Source organism: Aedes albopictus, chromosome 2 (genome assembly GCF_035046485.1).
Source record: "Aedes albopictus strain Foshan chromosome 2, AalbF5, whole genome shotgun sequence".
In the NCBI taxonomy this organism is placed as follows: domain Eukaryota; kingdom Metazoa; phylum Arthropoda; class Insecta; order Diptera; family Culicidae; genus Aedes; species Aedes albopictus.
This window is the reverse complement of record NC_085137.1, coordinates 336,567,491-336,588,115: the sequence shown is the minus strand read 5'-3', so window position 1 is coordinate 336,588,115 and position 20,625 is coordinate 336,567,491. Positions and strand designations below refer to the sequence as shown.

The following is a 20,625-nucleotide window of genomic DNA, read 5'->3' as shown; positions in this document are numbered from 1 at the left end:
TTTTAAGCATTAAAATATTGTGGATAAAAGTTAAAAATTTCATTCAAATCGGTTCACTGGTCTCCGAGATATGACAGCTCATAAATTAGTACAGTATTGTTCCGATTTCATCACGCCCCTTTCCAAAACTACTTTTAAATATTCTACAAAATCTACACGCATTTTAAATATTTATAACGTTGCAAATCGCGTCTTCAACATTCACCATAAAGAAGAGGGGAAACACTTGCTCTCAAATGTAACAGCAAATGAATGAAAAATGAAGGACTGACGCGCGGAGGCCGTGATAAAATCGGAACATTACTGTAGTCTAAAAAATAGTGTTTTACCAGAACGGTTATAACTTCGCGAAAGATTAACCAATCGAACTCAAATTTGTACCAATGATGCACATATAATAGGTTGACAAACAGTCAAAATTTGAGACTTTTTGATGCACTCTATGAAAAGGTACAGAATGTTGAACTTTTTTGTGAGAGAACAAAAAGTTGCCTATCCCAAACATTTTGGCCATCCCCTGTATAATAGGTTGACCAAGTGAGCCCAAGTACACGAATTCTTCAACCGCCTCGATTTTATCAACGTCGATAGAAATTCGGATGGCGGGCGCGGTGATTCCTCACTAGAGCCTATAGCCATAATATATTTTGTCTTCGATACATTAACCCCAGTAGGATGTTGGTTGGGGTCAACATGATCCAGGCACGATGAACGTGCACTACGCCATGGTGGTGCCAAAAACCTAACATCTTAGGATAAGGAGGGTTATATAGCTTACGTTATAATGACTAATTCGATTCGCCTGGTTTCATTCTTTAGACGGATGTACGTTTCCACCATCGTCTCAAATTTGCAAAGTATAATATCAATATCATCAGCGAAACCAAGCAACTGAACGGACTTCGTGAAAATCGTTCTACTCGTTTTTATCCACGCTTTCCTATTACACCTTCTTTGGCGACGTTAAACAGCAAGCATGAACATCACCTTGCTGTAACCTTCTGTGAGATTCGAAGGGACTCGAGAGTGTCCCTGATACTCAGACTACGCACATCACTCGATCCATCGTCGCCTTGATCAATCGAATCAGCTTATCCGGGAATTCGTATTCGTGCGTGATCTGCCATAGCTGCTCTCGATCGATTGTAACATACGCCATCTTAAAATCGATGAACAGGTGATGTGTGGGCAGTTGGTCATGTTGTATTCACGGCATTTTCGCTACACCAGGCGGATGGCGAAAATCTGGTCCGTTGTAGCGCATTCACCCATGAATCCAGTCTGATATTGCCCCACAAACTCTCTTGCAATCGGTGATAGAAAGCGGCATAACATTTGAGAGAGTATCTTGTAGGCAGCGCTCAGTAGTATGATAGCGCTATAGTTCCTGAAATCCAACTTGTTGCCCTTTTTTGTAGATGGGACACACGATGCCTTCGATCCATTTCTCTGGTAATACTTCCTCCTCCCAAATTTTGGTAATGACCCAGTGTTGTGCTACTGTACCGTGTTTTAGTAACTCACTTGGTAGTTGATATGCTCCAGCAGCTTTGTTGTTTTTCAACCAGCCACCTCTCCAATCTCTTGGAGATTAGAGGCTAGAAGTCTTTCGTCCTTCGCACGTATTCCTAGATTTGTTACCACGCTACTTTCGGTGCTTGCAACGTCGCCATTGAGGTGCTCATCGTAATGCTGCCGCCATCTCTCGACCACCTTACGCTCGCTCGTGAGAAGATTCCCGAGGTTACATTGGCACATACCGGCTTGTGGCATAAAGCCTCTGCGCGAGTGGTTCAGCTTCTCGTAAAACTTTCGCGTGTCCTTTGCGCGGTACAGCTCTTCCAACGCTTCGCAATCTCGTTCTTCCCGCAGGCGCTTCTTCCTCCGGAAGACTTTGGCCTTTCCCGCGCCAGTCTATAACGTGCCTCATTCGCTCTCGTAAGGTGTTGCAGCATTCTCGCCCATGCTGCATTCTTCTCGTTTTTCAACTGTTCACATTCGTCATCGTACCAGTCTGTGATTCGGAGTCGCGAGGCCCTCCGCTGGATACAAGAGATTTAATTCTTCAAACACCGCTAGTCCCACACAACTCATGAATATGTCCTTCTTCCGTTTTTCCTCAATATTGTTTGATGAAAAAAAATCAATTAATCTACGTAATTCGAAAAACTGGTGCCGAAGACGCACGGGTCGATTATACCGATCAAAGCCATTTTGACTGTCTAGCCGCAACTGGAGATATCCTAATCTCGCTGCAATCCGCTTTTAACAGGCCGCCGACTTGGGCCGTTCCTTAAAGTTGCACTTCCGTGGTCATCGACACCACTATTTTCTGTACTAGTTATTCCTTCCTACACGTAACCAATTTGTAATTCCGTTCACAGAACTAAATAACACCACCGTGAAAATCGCTCAGGCGTCGCTTTTTGACCGGCTGAAAGCTCAATAAAGAATACTAAAATTATAATGGCCTCATACAATAACACTTTTCCGTAAAGCTTTTCGCCGGACAAGATTTCACCTCCAACTGTTAAAGCTACTATTCTCACGCGGCCGGATATAGCACCACACCAATTCTTCGTATAATGGCCTCTTCCACCCAAAAATCCTGCCGTATTTAATGAACCGCGACACTTCCTGTCCAATCCAACAAAGTTCCTGCAACGCTACGATGTCGAAGTTGCGGAGATGTAGTTCGTCGTAAATTATCCTGTCACATCCTGCGAAACCAAGTGACTTGCAATTCCATGTTCCAAGTTTCCAATCGTAGTCCTTTTTTCGTCGCGTGGCCGTAGGTCTTTGCCGATTGTACTGAGTCGTATTTTCTCCTATGCCATTCGTAATGGGGATTTTTATGCGTGGTTTATTGGGCTTACACCAACACTCCTGTGGACGGTGTTCTCGACTGTGTAATTGATGGCTGCCTTGATTGTACCCATGCAGACCACCAGATAAACCACATCGTTCTCACCCTCTTCCGGCATCCTCTCGCAAAACATTCCACTGATCCCATCAAAGTCAGGTTGCACTCTTGGCAGGATTTCTGGAGTATTTGCCGATAAACTTATTTATGTCATCTGTAATTCCTGTGAATCTCTCTATAACAATACATATTAGCAGTTCCGTCAAAAATTCTTTTCAAACATTCACGTTTATGAAGGCATTTAAATGCCTTTAAAATTGAATTAGGTCAATCCAATAAGAGCAACAATTTTTTTCAAATCTATGCAACTCGCACAGTTCCACATGCACATGACCTGCAGGCATTTTATAAATGCATAAACTCTGCATTATTCCCGAGCATTCATAACTTTTCCTCGCACTTCATCTTGATTTTGACGAGAATGCCCTGGGAATGAAATATTTCTTCCACGGAACAACAATAAAAGAAACTTTCCTTTTTCGAATAAATTTCTTACCAAACGGATCCACCACTAACACTGCCTGTGCGAGATGTACCTATGCTTTTGTGAATGTTCCGGCGGCACGGCGTTGGTGGGTGGCAGTGCCAGTGGTGCTTCCGTTCTCGGAGATGGAGATTATAAAAACCAAACTATAGAGATGATGGTTCTGCTCCGAATTTGTGCACCAAAGTAGAGATATAGACCAAATCTTCCCTGGAAAGGTATGGTGCAGTAACCAGCATCATCTAAGATGGCGCTCGAAGGGAAAATAAGGAAGAAATAAAAATTTATGTGTATCAAAAGAATCATTCACGTTCTGCAGACGTGAAGATGTGAGGCGCGTTCTCCACAATTTCTGCTGAGGTCTACAATATGGCACATGCAATAGATACGGGTTCTATAGAGAAGACAGCGCATTTCCACCAGAAGAATAAAAACCTCAAAAAAGGAGCAGAAAAATAACTCGTTTCAAAGGAGGAACTTTTTTTTTTTACTGTTTCCAAGGATTGTCCATTTTTGTTCGAAACTCACACGATTGCTCTCGTTTTGAGTTGCGGAAGATTTCCTTCATCAATCATTGTGGCAGCAAAAGGATGGACGAGAAAGTAGTGAAAAGTTTATTTTTTCGCCCGGCTCCACTCTTTGGCTCAATCAATGTTTGCCTCCCGCTTAGTCACACATGCACACAAAAAGTGCAAGAAAAAGTTAGTTGAACCACCAGATCCTGCTTTATTGGAGGGAGTAGAACGCTTGAATGGACGGATTAAGCTATCTATTTATGATCGTTTTTTTTTCTTACCTGATTCCTCAAAGTAGAAACTAGTGAACAGAACCACAACCAGGATTGCGCCACAAACCACCATCATGTACCAGATCGCGGTTTCGAACGGTAGAAGGAAGGGATTCCGCATGGTATGCTGTCGCCTTGGATGCCGAAATATGAAGCATGGTCTGGGATAAAAAGGTAATCATCGATCAATGATAGGATTAGTCGCTTGTTTCGTTGAATACAACCTACATGATGGATATTTTCACGTAATTCATAATCCAGAATAAATTAATAACGTTTATAATCAATTTTGCTGATGCATTTGGATTGGCATCTTCAAGTGGATTTCTTGAACAAAGCTCTGGACGAATCCCTGGAGGAAACCCTGGAAAATTTCCAAGAGAAATTACTGCAGGAACCCTGAAGGTTTCCGTGTAGAAATTCCAGGAGACACTTCTGGAAGAATGTCTGGAGAATTTTTGGAGGAATCCCAGGAGAAATTAAGGAAGGGACATTTGGAGGAATTTCTGGAAGAATTCCTGGTGGAGTTCATTGACGAATCCCTGGAGGAATTCCTGGAGAAATTTCTGGATGAATCCCTGGAGGACTTCCTAGAATCATTCCTGAAATAATCCTTGGAAGAATTTCTGGAGAAAGTTCTGAAAAATTCCTGGAGAAATTCCTGCAGGAAGCTTTGAAGGAATCCAAGATGGAATTCCAGGTTGAATCCCTGGAAAAATCTGTGGAAGAGTTCCTAGAAGAATTCCTGGAAGATATGCTGGAGGAATTCATGACGGATTTTCTAGAAGAATTTAAGGGGAACGTCCATAAATTACGTCATGTAAAAATCGAACATTTCCAACCCCCCTCTCCTCTATTTCACACTTTTTGTCACCTCTGAAATTTTTGTATGTGTCGTCACACTTTTCTGAACCGCCCCCCCCTCCTTAAAGCGTGGCGTAATTTATGGATGTTGTCATGGAAGAATTTCTGGAGAAGTCTCTGGAGGAATCTCTGAAGGAATTCCTGGAAGAATCCTTGGAGGAATCCCTGGCGGAATCCTTGGGAGAATTTCAGAAGGAAACGCTGAAGGAATTTCGGAGGAACCAGTGGAGGCATTCCTGAAGGAATCCTTGGAAGAATTCCTGGATGAAACCGTGGAAGAATTCCTGTAGGAAAATCTAAAGCAATTCCATGGAAGCATTTCAGGAGGAACTTCTGGAAGATTTTCAGGAACAATTCCTGCAGCATTTTCAGAAAGAATCTCTGGAGGAATCCTTTGGTGGAATCCTTGGGAGAACTTTAGGAGGAATCTCTGAAGGAGTTTCTTTATTGATTCCTGAAGGCATGCTAGAAGATTCCTTGGAAGAATTTCTGGAGGAATTCGTGGAGCAATTCCTAAAGAAATTTCTGGAGGAATTCTTGAACGGATTTTTGAAGCCATCCGTGGAGGCATTCCAGGAGAAATTCCTGGGGGATTTTAAGGAAGAGTCCTAGGAGGAATCTTTGGAGGAATCTCTGGAGGCATTCCCAAAGAAATCCTTGAAAGAATTAATAGAGGAAGCTCTGGAAAGTTCTTGTAGAAATCCCTGGGGTAATCCTTGGGGGATTGGAGGAATCCAATGGAGGTATTCCTGGAAGCATTTCTGGAGGAATCTGTGTGAAAATTCTTAGGGACACTCCAAAAGGAATTCTTGGATGAATTGCTGGAGGAAGCTCTGTAAAATTCCTGCAGAAATCTGTGGTGGAATTCCTTAAAGAATCCGTGAAGGAATTCCAGGATAAATCCTTAGAGGTATTACAGGAGGTTTCCTTAAAGGAATCTGTAAAAGATTTCCTGTAGGAATCCATACATAATTTGCTGGAGAAATTCCTGAAGGAATTTCTGGAAGAATTCCTGGAAGAGTTTCTGAAGGAAATCCTGGAGAAATTCATTGACGAATCCCTGGAGGAGTTCCTGGAGGAATTCCTGGAGAAATCTCTAGAGGAATCCCTCGAATAATTCCTGGTGGAATATCTGGAAGAATTTCAGGAGGAATCCATGAAGGAATTTCTGGAAGAATCCCTGGATGCATTCTTGAAGGAATTCTTGGAAGAATTAATGCAAGAACCCGTGAAGGAATAAATACAAGAATATCTTGAAGAATTTCTGGAGATATCCGTTCAGGCATTCCAGAAGAAATTCCAAGAGGATTTTAAGGATGAATTCCTGGAAAAATTTCAGAAGAAATCCCTGAAGAATTATTTGGAGGAAAACCTGGAGGCATTCCTAAAGGAATCCTTGGAAGAACTCCTATAGAAAGCTCTGGATAATTTCTGAAAAAATCTTTGGTGGAATTCATTGAGGAGTTCCTAAAAGAATTCGTGAAAAATTCTAGTATGAATCCCTGGAGAAATTTCAGGAGGAAGCCCTGGATGCGTTCCTAAAGGAATCCGTGGAAGACTTATTATTACTATTATTTCAATTAAAGAGATTTGCAGCCCTAGGCTGGCTCACCTCAGAGGTCGTGGAAGACTTCCTGGTAGAATCTGTGCAGGAATTCCTAGCGGAATCCCAGGAGGACCTCCTGGAAGAATTTCTGAAGGAGTTCTAGGAGGAATCCCGGGATGAATTCCTGGAGGAATTCCTGAAAAAATCCTGGAAAATTCCTCGAAAATTCCTGTATAAATTCGTGGGGGTATTTCTGTAGGTGAAACTTTTGGTGAAATTTATGGAGGAATTTCTTGAGGAAATCTTGGAGATTTTTTTGGGAAATTTCTGGAGAATTATTTGATGTAATTCTTGAGAAATTACTATACGAATTCCTGAAGGAATTCCTGGCGGAATATCTGAAGAAATTGCTTGAGGTATTTTTGAAGAAATTTATTGATAATCCCTGGAATTCCTCTAGAAAAACCCCCGAAATACAAAATCACCAGTCGATAGCACCCACAAGATTTCCTGGAGAAATTCCTGAAAAAAATCCTAGACAAATCCACGGAGGAATCCTTGGAGGAATTGCTCCTCGAGTTCCTGGAGGAATTCTTGGAAAAGTTCCAAGAGAAATTCCTTTTGGAGTTTATGGAGGAATCCGTGGTGGAATCCCTGGAGGAAATCTTGAAGAAATTCTAGCAGAAATTTCTAGAGGATTTTCAGGAGGATTCCCTGGTGGAATTCCTGGAGCAATCCCTGGAGGAATTCTTCTGAAGAAATTCATGGAAGAATCTCTAGAGGCATTCCTGAAGAAATTCCTGGAAAAATTCTGGAGAAATTTGTGGAGGAATCCCTGGTGGAATCTCTCTATGATTTCCTAGATGAATTTCGGGAGAAATTCCTTAAAGATTTTTTGGAGAAATCTTGGCGAATTTCTGGCAGAAATACCTGGAGGAATCCCTGTAGGAGTTCCTGGAGGTGTTTCTGAAGAAATTCCTGAAGTAATTTTTGTAGGAATTTATGGAGGAATTCCAAGAGGAATTACTGGAGGAACTCATGGAGGAATGGATTCTATAGAAAATTTTTAGGCTTCCTGGATGAATATCTGGTCTGGAGGAACTCATTGAGGATTTTTTGAAGGATTTCCTGGAGGAATTTTTGGATTATTTTTTTGGGAATTTCTGAAGAAAATTATGAATGAATCCGTGAAGGACTTCCTGAAGAAATTGCTGGAGAAATTCCAGGAGGAATCACTGGAGGAATGGTGGAATGGTGGAGGTGCACCCCCTAAGTAAGATTCCTGCGCACACTAGTCACATGAATTTTAACTTAAGCTTCACTTACAGTTTCTGCTCATACTTCAATTTACATCACAGAGACAACTCTACCGTCGTATTCCATTTTATCCATCTTACAATGCAGGCCCTTACCTCTCTATGAACGACCGTGTCGTGTAGCTGACCACCCGATGCCGCTCCTGGCGGAAGAACATCGGTGACCCTCCGAGATCAACTTCCCGCCTGGCCAGTGCACCAATCATCCCGTCAAATGTGCCATTTCGCAGATAGCCCCAGCTCTTGGTCCGTCTCATAATGAAGCTGTTGTATTGCGAGGAGAAGGGTGGAGAAAATGGGAAAACTGAAATCGGTTCATATGTATGGGATATGGTATATTTTATTAGTATCAATTTTGTTCCGGCTCTACTGTGTGCCCTGCTGGTCATTGTCGTCCATCGGCCCCGGTCCAACGATAATAGATTGGACACTGAACGTGGTGAAAGGATGAGAAAAATTGGGACACAGGTTTTTCCACCCTCTGCGGCGCCGATATTTTGTATCGGTGAAAGTCAAAGAGTGCAGAAGCAAGAGAAAGCAAAAACCAGCAGCACAGCTGCCGGCGAATGTCATGATGATCACACATTCAAGTCATCATTATCGTCATAATCATCATCAATCATGTGTGAAAGAAGAATGTGCCGGAGCCGGAGCCGTAGCCGTACCGAGACACGCTGAGGGCCCCATAAATAACTTTATGAAAGGTGGAAAAGTTAATGCTTTTTGGTATATAGCTTAATTTGTACTATAGCTGAAGGAGTTGCGAGTTATATTTCCACTGGGGTGCCGTTAGAAATGCGGAATAGTCATGAGTTATAGTTACTCATACTAATAGAATTAAGCAAAAAGTCTTTCAGTTTAGAAAAAAATACAATGGTAAGGGGCGTTATCGTTAACGTTTTCTATGCTAAATTCAAACCAATTAAATCTAATAATGATAAAATGTTTGCTTTCTGAATTTATTATTTACTACCTGATAATGAAGCAATTTTGAATGAAACTTTGAAATCACTGCGTTTTGTGTTGTAGTTTGAGTTGTACTGAAAACTTGTCATGACTCGGAAACACTTTTAAAGCACGCAAGGTGTCAACTTTCATGTATCCACACAAGTTTCAGAAAGTAACTAAGTAAGATTTTGGAGGAAGATATTCAGATATTCAAGGTCCTCCAAAACATCCTGAAATTAAGATGTTGAACTTCTACATCTACTGGCTACAGCATGCTTCAAATTATATTCTGTATCTCAAGAACTGATCGCAAGACCCTTTGAGATTCTATCCATAGATCCATCGATACACGACGGAAAATGATCTATTATGAATAGATAAATTTGTAGAATCCTCAGAATATTCTGATGTCAAAATCTACTACGTTTATATGTCTATAAATGTATCCATGACTGTTTTCAAAACCTCATTGTTGTTCAGATCGTCTGATTCCGCATTTGTTGAATGAATTACGAAATCCTATATACTCTTATAACTAGATTTCGGATTTTCAATAGCAAACTTAGGCCTTTACAAATATTTATTTCACTTTTTGTCCCACCACTCTTTGGCTGGTCGAGGGGGGATAAAAATAATAAAGCATTTAATCTAATAAATCTGGAGCTCGATTTCAATAGGTCGTATGTGCTTTCGTCGATATAAAAATCGATCAGTTTATTTTAGTTACTGTAGCAATATTAATTATTTTTCGAGGACTTTAAGTGATTGAACGGAAAGCCTGTTTTGTAAGGAATCGGCTGTATGTATAAGTTTTGTTTAATTTCAACAGCTTTCGCTTCAATAAGCGAATCCAACTGATCGAATTTTATATCGACGAAAGCACATACGACCTATTCAAATCGAGCTCCAGAAATATCAAAAACACATCGGATTTGTTAAAGAGTTTTTGGTAAGACCCGATATTTTGATAAATATTTTTTGTTTGCTCCCTCAAAATGCTGAATCCAGCCAAAAAATTATGAGTTGGGAGGGATGGGCAAAAAGTCAAAATTAAACTTGTATCAGCCTTATCTATTTTCTGAATACACTAATGCCTGAAGTTACTCCACGACTGTTAAATAATATCCCCGTTGTGTTTCTTGTCTGCTCAAAATGGAAATATACTCACCTGAAATTAAAATAGCTCTTCAGATAGCTCATAAGCCCAAAGTTGTACCGGTGCACCGAGTCCAGGTGGGTGTTTTTCGGTGTCGACAGGTACACTTCAAACGGTTCGCGCGGTTTCTGCGTCACAACGGTCATTATCTTCAGCCTAAGCCCATTCATGTCCCGGCGGCGCACGACGGTGCTCTCTCGGAAACGCACGTACAGTCGGCCACTGTTGCGGCGGCGGTGTCCGTTTCCGTCGTCACGGTAGTGGTGATCCACGGTGTAATTTCCCATGGCAGTTACATTCAACCGGCCACCACTGATGAAGCCGGGGTTCCTGCGGGAGCGGCGTCGTAACGATAAAGTGATCGGAAATCTAATTAGTTATCATTTATGTACTGGTTATGGGTGGCTGTGCGTGCGTGCCGAAACGTGGGGTTCACTAAAATTCTTGCTGCTTTGGGTAGGTGGAATGGATTCAAAGATATGAATTGAGGCATATTAAAATAAAGGCATTTTTTGTGGAATTACGAATTGATTATTGTATTTTGAGGTGAAATTGATAACACTACTTGACAGCAGTTTTAAACTCATTTTCACTATATTTTTTGGACTTTCTGCTGATAACATACAAGTCTGATGATATGAAATCGACTTTTGTTCTGGCGATATTTTTACAGATCCCTTACTGCCGTGTGCAGCATAGTTGTCCCATGGTAATAGGGGTTCCCATAGAACATGGGACAACTATGCTGCACACGGCAGCTTAGCAATGACAACATTTTTGGCGGATGAATGCCCATGCCATTCATGCCAGTACCATTCCGTTTTCGTTACTACTGGAATCTTCGCTCTGTTTTAAACCTCTCTCGTGGTATTTAGTGGGTTGAGCCAGTCTAAGTAGGGATTCACGTTATTTTGGGACTTTTCAGATTGAAGATTGCGTTTTTAATTGATTTTGAGCCAGCGACCGTTCGAGAACTCCTGAGGTGGGAAGACTCAGTATTAGTCGGGCCAAATTAAAATTGACCGGTGGTCTCTCGTACCCCGAGAGTGGCGCTTAGGCCATCGGTTTAGTTCAAAAACCTCGAGCATATTCGCCGAATGGTTACATTGGCTTAGAATAAGGTGAATTTAAGAGCGTAGTACATTTTTCGAAGTTTCTGAACTATTATAGCATATCAGGGGTTAGTTATATTGGTTAAAGTTTAAGTGAGGATCTTTCAGTCAGCCATTCATACTTTGCAATAAGTATTTTCCTATTATCTCTTACCATACATCGAACAGCGCAAAAGCCCGATAGGATGCATCCGCCATTAGTGCTTTTACCAAGGTAATTTCCGCGTTGATACTGATGTACATTGTTTCGAACCGACCAAAAGTTTCATCAACTACGTCGCCATCAACCGGACCAGCATCGTAATAATCACCAACAGCAGCAGCATCATCTCCTTCATCGTCCTGCCGGCCATCGACGGGTCCAGTAAAGCCAAAATGTTCACCGGGCGGGATGGATGGTTTTGTTAAATTTGCCAATGGGCAACGGCGAAGTGGGCCGTGTTCTGCACGTAATCGGTACTCGCTGGTCCATCGTTCTGGGTCGGATGCGGCCACTGCAATCGCGTCGGTGAATGAACCGCTGATGCTGCTGGAGTTGTCGATTTTTGGCTTTTTATCAATTATTAACCAGTGGAACGAACCGTTGAAAAGCTCGTAACGGGAGGCCTGTAAGTAACGATGAACAGATTATGTAAGTCAAAGGTGTTGTAAATTTGGAGAAATTTTGAAAGTAGCAAATTATTATTGGCTAGGCTTGCAGTAGTAGAGCTGCTAGAACACAGCGTCAAATGTTTGACCAAAAAATAGTCAATGCTCAAATATCTGGTTTGACTCGATCGAATTTTCATTATTATTATTCCTGTGTAATGCCACAAAAGTACGAACAAAGTTGACACCAGGTTTGATCTTCTCTAACGTTGCTCGTATCTCGGCCTGAGCCAACTAGCACCTTACAAGAAGTCTGAATCGCGTTGAAAACATTTAACTGTTCATACTCACGCTAAAACCGCTCAGCCCTAAAAAAGTGCATAATTTCCAGTCTTCACCAAAAATGTGTAACAAATTCACAAAATCAGCTCTAACGTCCGCAAAATCGTGAAATTAGCAACAACTTTTGTACGGCAATCTAGCTAAATTTACTAGTGACCTTGGTAAACAAAAATATCTATATTTCGCATCTAGAAGAGTGTACAAGCTGTTTTTGTGAATGTGTAGCTGTTACACATTTTTGGTGTGGTCTGGAAATTATGCACTTATGAGTAGGCCTTACACAGTATAGGTGCTGAGCGGTTTTGGTGTATAGGGTAGGTGTACCAATTATGGCTATAGTAGCAATTATGGCAATAGTTGAAGGAAAAACAGCTTTATTTCCTATTAAAAAAAAAATAGAGGCTCATCGTCATAGAAATGCATGACCAATTCATTTTTGGTAGCATATGAGACCTTGTATGAACACAAATTCAGGATATTCTACGGAATCAAATCATTTCTAAATTTTGCGCCATGCATACGATGCCCGCATAACAGTTTGGTAAGCAACATGCAGTACTAAATTAAGGATTTTTAATGTAAAAAGTAAGTCATCCAATAAATAGATACTAGGTATTGTTAGAAAATGGCAATGTTTAGAAGATAGATGAATCATTTGATCACATTTTGTGGAATAAGTAAATATCATGTGTTTTTCTTCAAGGGGATATTTGGTACAAAGGGTGTATGGAGTACCAGTTATTGCGATACTCTAAAGGTGGTTTATTTTCATACTTTGACAAGTAAAATTATTAAATCAAAATAGTTTTACTCATGACTTCCATGACGAGACGATGAGGGAAGACGATATCTTCAAGATGATAGCTTGATAATCAGGTTTCAACAGTTAAGCAACCGTAAAAGCACGGAGAAGGCAAAGGCAAATTTTACAATGATGGTGGATATTTCATCGATTTATATTTTCCTGAATTTGAACACTTTTTTTTTCAAAATATGAAGCTTAAATGAGTCTAACTTGTTAAACCAAGCATTTCCAAAAAGTGGCCTATAGTCATTTACAGATATGTTTTCTGGTAATTTTGTTCACTTGTCACTTTATTACTTGATATTGTTTGATTTTAGCAGTCCCAGCAGATGTTAAGCTTAATTTTGTGATAAATCCGTCGATAATCCATAATTTGAACACCTTTATCGCTTTACACTATGGCCATAATTGGTACCAAGTCAAAGCTATTTAATACTAATGTTTCATAGGCTTAACACATTTTTTAATATGTATTCATCTGCTTCGCAAGGATTTAAACTTGTATCAAACATTCAGAAATAATCCATTTTCCCCCCACATGCTATTGAAATCCGATTTGAATCTGAATTGCTGACATATTGCATCCATATTTGGTACCCCTACCCTAATCGTCAATATTGTGTTTCATTGACGTTGAGCTGAGATATTGGCCAAACATTGAATGAGTGGGCTTACAACAGATTTTCCGTAGAATCTAACTTCACATATTTAAGTATGGTCGGGAAATCATCGCATCCACTTTATTTCAAATTTGGTATCGCTTATTATGCAGGCATATGCAATAAATTGCGCCACATAGTGTGCCAATTCCGAAGCAAATTAAGTAAGACGTGAATCAAATAAAAAGTATCTAGTGTAGTTTTTTCGGCAGAGAATAAGCTTTTAAATGAGGTGCTCAGATGCAAAGAGGTGTATCGTGTAAGTGATCATTTGGTCGATTTTGAGCTGAGCATATCATAAAATTCTTCAGATTTCAAGCTTTCAGGAACTTTTTCAAGATTATTTATACGATGATTAGAAACATTACAATAAATCGTAGAAAATTGGGTCAATTCTGAAACTCCATACATTTTGAATGAAATCAAAAATGGGTGAAAAACTTTAAACCTCTTTTACTCGAAAGTGCGTGTTTGACATATACACCCCTTCAAATAAAACTTATAAAAATCTATCAACATAGTTCTGTTTCAATTTAAATTAAATAAAGGATCGTAAGTGATTCTGTGGTACAGAAACATGATGGTGAATGATCAGCGTTGTAAAGACTAAGTATTGAAAACAGATTTGGCAGTTTTTGCGGTCAGTAAAAGAGTTAGACGTGGGTATTTGTGACAAGCCGGAAGTTATCGATGAAAGTGAGTGTGGAGCCAAAGTACCAAAAGGCCAAAGGGAAGAACCAGGATATACCACAGAATGGATTTCATTAGAACGTATTATTCTGGACGAATTGAGGAAACTCATTGGTTTGTTCTACCGGAAAAGTGTGCAGAATTGAAAGCAATTCAAAAGCAATTCAAAGTAAGTGATTTGCGTATCATACCTAATCCGGCATCGAGTATTTATGATTATTTAAATAAGTGGCTGCTGTTTGGATCGAATTTCTTCTTTGGCATCCGGTGAGAAAATTCCTTTTACTATTTAATTACTTATTTTTAAGAATTAGATGTTAGTTTTGGATTATCAGTAACTTGAAAACTGAGGCAGCCGTCGCCGGCGACAACAATTTTTAGGTGAGTAAATACTTTGGCCATGTAGGGCATTTGAAAAAACAAAAACTGAAAACGCTAACATTGTCTTGCGCTGAAATTATCAACATTTCAATCACTCGCTGGGAGTAATTAATCGTTGATTTTTTCAGCGCAATTCGACTTTTGGTTTTTGCGCTGCTTATATAATTACCAATCAATTAAAACGACCGTTTTAACATATCAAGCTACATATACACTCTATTCCATAACTACAGATCCATCCAACATTAATTGGTTTTTGCAAAAACGAAAAACATTTTCCACAACAAAAAAAATCAGAAGATACCTTGATCCATACTCTACATGTGCACGAAAACCGATTTTGAAAATGTTGCTTCGTTATTTAATAAAAAATCAAAAACCAAAAAGTGAGGAAATGCTTCCAGTTTCGCCTTAATATGCCACACGGAAAGTATTTATCTAGATTTAAACAAGGAAAAGGACATATCGAGAGAGTGATTTGTCAGCCCTTGAAATTTCTCGCTGGTCAAACATGTCTCATTATGTCATCTTTTTTTAAAGATTCAATACAATACAGCAGTAAAGAAGCAGGAAGACAGAGGAAGAAGCTGAACTGTTAGGATGAAAAGCATCTCGCCAAAAAGTTCGAACCAAATGAGGAGAGAACTTGTCACCAAACATTTCACGTTCGACAATTTATCAAATCTTGAAAAAGTTTGAATACATTACAAGAGAAAAATTAAAGTAATTCCACGACTTTCGTCTTTTACTCGATACGATCTCGTCCACTTTTTGTTCTAAACTTATTCTCGATCGGGTCGCTGTGTACCGTAGGAAAATTGAAAAAGTGACGCGATCGTGTGGCAGTTGCGATGGGGCCCTCGGGTTGTCTGGAGGTTTGAGTATTCGACTGTTTGGATGCACTAGATGTTGGATTTCTCGGCTATGCATTCACTAAACTCCTTGGAACGACAACGGTTTTAATTCGTCCCTACGTTTCGGCAATGTTTATTGCCATCTTGAGGGGAAACTGGAGGATTTTATTGTAAATGTTAGTTCTTAATTTTTGTTTTTCGTCATTGTGTTAACTTACAATCATGTGATTCGTTCTGTGTCTGTCGTCTTTGCTAAGCGGAAGGTCTGTTTGGGATTTTTTGTTAGTCTGGACATGTGCTAAAATTAAATTTAAATTAGTTCGTGTGGTATAATAATTGTTCTACAAACTTACGTAGTACGATTGTAAGTTTGTACAATGACGAAAAACAAAAAATAACAGCTAACATTTACAATAAAATCCCCCAGTTTCCCCTGAAGATGGCAATAAGCATTACCGATACGTAGGAATGAATTAAAACCGTTGTCGCTCCAAGGAGTTTAGTAACTGCATAGCCGAGAAAATCCAACATCCAGCTCTCGGGTTGTTTGTCCGAAGCGGAAAGTAAAGAAACTTTAATTCACATACGTTAGCCAACGGCCTCTTGTCTTCGATGCAGACAATTATTGATGGAGTCAAGACGGAGGTGCGGTCATCTGACGAGATAGAACTGGGTGAGATCATTCTGATTTTTTTCTTTCTACTTCTAGATGGAGTCGAGGTAATTTTGCCAATGCGGTTTCATGAAACTCTTTTAAAACCACATAGAGTGCAGTGTTGGTAAAAACTCAAATTCTCAAATCTCATGCTTGAGTTGATTCACGCGCGATTCTTGACTTGCCAAACTCACCGCCGAAAAAATCATGCATGAGTTGACTCGCGATTTCACTCATTGTTTTATTTCTTGGTATTCTTATTACTTACTTCGATGTTTTTAGGATTATATGATGAAACAAAAGCAAACCTATCGTACAACAACATTGGATGCCGTTCAAATTGATTTGGGTTCGTTTTACAAGCGAACGAGATTTCGGCGCTTGACTCGTGAGAGCGAGATTTTGCATGATAATCTCGCGTGTGAGAAAATGATTCAGAATCGCGTGCGAGCTTGCTCACGCAGGAGCGGTTCTTGAGTGTGCTTTGAGTGTGATTTTACCAACACTGATAGAGTGCAGTAATATATACATATTTATCCTGCATCTCTTAGATTGACTTTATATTGAAGCCATAAAAATGATAGAAGTAAGTTATTCAAGCTCACAATGATTTAGAAAAATTATACAGAATTGGCCAAATTACCTTAATGCCTGATCGTAAGCACCATACTAGACTACCTTCGTTCGAACACATAATACGTAAATAGCTATCTAAGCATGAACGTTTATTTTCCGTATGCTCAGATTTTAACGTATTGAACTCACAGCGATGCATATGAAGTTTGTTAAATTTTGCTTTAAGTGATATGAGGGTAACTATCACTAAGACCGGCCCACTATTTACACCTTGTCTTCAAAAATGTTTAAGGTGTCAATTTTCTGAAAGTCCTAGCTAAAAATAAGGAAAATGCATTTGGTTACTCAAATTGATGGACCCCCCGTTAGTAAGAGCCACAACTATTTTTGCAGACCCCTCGATTTTGGTCAAATGGTGGCTTATTTAAACCGTTATAACTCGAATTTTTTTTTCCAAAAACCACCTCAAAACGAATTGTTGTTGAAAAGAGGAAAGATAGAGCCATATTGATTTTGGCCGCCATCTTGGATTTTTACACCAAAACATTTTTTTCACCATTAGGGCAAACACGGATTGGGGGTCTCTATTTAGCCTAGTGGTCAGGGCTATGGATCGCCAATCCGGAGACGGCGGGTTCGATTCCCGTTCCAGTCGGGGAAATTTTCTCGACTCCCTGGGCATAGAGTATCATTGTACTTGCCACACAATATACAAATTCATGCAATGGCAGGCAAAGAAAGCCCTTCAATTAATAACTGAGGAAATGCACTAAGAATACTATGTTGAAGCGAGGCAGGCCAAGTCCCAGTGCGGACGTAGAGCCATAAAGAAGAAGAAGAATAATAAGAAGGCAACCACAGATTTTCGAAAATTTTGCTTCAATGAATTAAATGCTTCGGCTGTTTTCCTACTCTCCGCATCGACCAATGAGGCGCTAGCTTCTATGCGCGAAAAATCGCTAAAAGTAAATCGCAAAAATATTGTATGGCGAATAGCATCTAAAGGCGTATTTCTCGAAGTGGAACACATTAATCGAAAAAATATTTGGTAGCGGTTGTGCACAATGATGACCGGTTGGGTGCCTCCCAAATATTTTTTCGGTAAAAGCTTTTCATTTCGATAAATTCGAGTTTAGATGCTTTTCGCCATACAAAATAAAATGATTTTACTCCTGCTGACCAGCATTGAACGCACTCCCTGCGGGTAATCTATTGAAAGCTGAGACATTTATACATAACATATCAAAAAATTAGAGATGTTTTTTTTTCCTATCATGGATAACTGACACTGAGGAAGATTATAAGTGGTAGTTAAAATACGCGTATCTGTCAAAGGATAAGCAACATAGGGCGGAATTAAAAGGTACGAAACTGATTACACTCATTCAAAGAGGGTTATCTGCTTAGAGGATTCGAAAAGTTGGTACAAGAGGTGACAAGTAGTTTTGTCATAATCGCGTTGTTCTGCGCGAGTAAAGTGAGACGTTTTCACAGATGGTTTTAAAGGACTCTTTGCCGCGACGCGGGTGCATTATTGCTATGGAAGGGAGTATTGTGAACATAAATCGTGTTTTTTTATTTTGCGGTTGATCGGTAAAATCGGAATCTTGCTTGACGAGTATTTCCAGTGGTGTGAATCATATTACCTACCATAGGTGACTCCCAGATTCACATCTTACCTTACCCTACTAACAAATACTCCTTCCTGAGACAACTGTGGGAATGCTGTGGATTCCACGGTTTCTAGTAACAACGGTTGTCGAACTAACATTCTTTCCCTTTTCCGATGACCGTAAGGACGTGGCCGGCGCTGTTATTGACTTTCAAATATTGACAAGCGTGTTGGTCATCAATGTCAATGCTGACGCGATGCCACTTTCTGCGCGCCCAAGCGTGATTGCCCCCGAAAAGCTAGTTTTTGGGACGAAATTGTCTTTCACGAATTTTAATAATTTTTGCTCAATTCCTACAGCATTGATGTCAAAGAAGCAAATAATGGCAAAACTTTAGAGAATACGATGCCGTTTAAAAATATCCAACTTATTACCCCATTCCAAATATCCAACTCCTTGACACCTATGGGAGCGTCGGTGAGTCGCTGACCTCTTGTAAAGTAGGTGTCATAAGTATCATCACATCCTTCCCTATCTTAATAACGGAGAAGTGATCATGTCTTTTTTACTTCAACTTCTTATTGGATAGCTGTTCCTAACCAAATAGAATAGAAGTATTACCTATAGCTTTAACATGTCAATTTTCAGTATGCAATCTACAAATTACTCCGTTACCACGCAACGCAACGCAATTAAAGTGGAATTAAATTTGAACCAGAACTGTTTTGATACACACTCATCAGTTTCATTGGTTACGCCTTTACGTTCAATACTCAATCAATTTCATTTTACCGCTTCACATGTCCAATCACCAAATACCACCAATTCACCTGTTGTAGAACGACGTCCGCATTTGCACACTCTAGATCCAACAGCACGAACTGGTGATGGGATATCAAGTTTCGCATGAGTATTGCATATGTTTCATCACTCGGATCATCTCCACCATTGTACCCTTCTCCATCCCCAGTGACACGCGGATAACCGTCGATGTTAATCGCTCGGAGGCTAATATTTCCCTCCATTAATCGTTTTGTCACGTCGTAAAACACGAACGGCCGCTCGGCGCACGTAAAAACTATGCCAAACTTCAATCGTTTATAGGCGACGATAAAGTCGAATATCAATTTTAACACATTTCGCTCGTAATCGTTATTGGTCTCGGTGGCACTATCGACCGAAACAGTCATAATCACTATCAACGAGATGTACAGCAGCACTATTTGCGATGATACTGGGAATATAGGGGTAGCCATGTCGCTGGCCATCGATGATGGGAAGCAGAAAAACCACAAGTGACCTGTGAATTGCACCGTAACCGATTGGCGTTGGGTGAGGTCGCCCGTCAGCATATTTATGGTCAGTTCAAAATACTGAAATATTAAAGCATATCGTTTATGGGACATGATCCTACAAGGCTAACGATATGTTAACTGCCAGGAGTAATGATTGACAGCTAGATGACCAAGCTGTGATGGTTTTATTGATACGAAAATCTTTTACTTATCGACTGATTTGCAAAACAACTTTTTTCAATTAATATTTTATTTGTCGCTATCGTAACTTTAGGGCTGCAAAACGGTCAGTCGATAAGGAGTGCGTCCAACATTGCTCTGGTCCTCTCAAGTTCCTACCTCATGCTTACCATGCCTACCTTCGATGACAAAGACCGCCAGAAATGTGTGCTTAGCTGGTAGGGGAAGGTGGGGTAATATGCACCCCCTAAGCAAAGGTGTTCGATTAACTAAGATTAAAATGATATTAAGGGTGTCTTCCATAGTTTTGCTAAGAGATGTCAACTTTTGGCCCGCCTGCTATCAAATTTACTGAATTAAATAAATACATACATACATACATTTATTTATTCAACATCATATTCAAGATAAAACTGAATCAACAATATTTCTCCATAATACACGGTTCGTGGCTGCCGCTCTCCATCCTCGGTCGCGCTCGATGCTCGCCAAGTCACGCTCCACCTGGTCCGCCCATCGTGCCCTCTGCGCTCCACGCCTTCTTGTGCCAACCGGATCAGTTGCAAACACCAGCTTTGCAGGGTTGTTGTCCGGCATTCTTGCAACATGCCCTGCCCACCGTATCCTTCCGGCTTTGGCCACCTTCTGGATGCTGGGTTCGCCGTAAAGTGCAGCGAGCTCGTGGTTCATTCTTCTCCGCCACACACCATTCTCCTACACACCGCCGAAGATCGTCCTTAGCACGCGTCGCTCGAAAACTCCGAGTGCTTGCAGGTCCTCCTCGAGCATGGTCCATGTCTCGTGCCCGTAGAGGATTACCGGTCTTATTAGCGTTTTGTACATGGTGCATT

General features: G+C 40.3%; 1 protein-coding gene across 1 annotated transcript in view; it reads right to left on the bottom strand.

Moving 5' to 3' along the window:
- LOC109397949 (uncharacterized) overlaps positions 1 to 19,692 on the bottom strand; it is an 81,993-nt gene extending 62,301 nt beyond the window's left edge. Inside the window, exons 1-5 of the mRNA XM_062852589.1 lie at positions 19,130 to 19,692; positions 11,291 to 11,742; positions 10,037 to 10,354; positions 8,017 to 8,184; positions 4,204 to 4,355 (exon numbers count right to left, since the gene is read on the bottom strand). Coding sequence (XP_062708573.1) covers positions 4,204 to 4,355; positions 8,017 to 8,184; positions 10,037 to 10,354; positions 11,291 to 11,742; positions 19,130 to 19,651 — 1,612 coding nt within the window. The 5' untranslated portion in view covers positions 19,652 to 19,692. The remainder of the gene's footprint in view (positions 1 to 4,203; positions 4,356 to 8,016; positions 8,185 to 10,036; positions 10,355 to 11,290; positions 11,743 to 19,129) is intronic.
- Between the last annotated feature and the right edge of the window lie 933 nt (positions 19,693 to 20,625).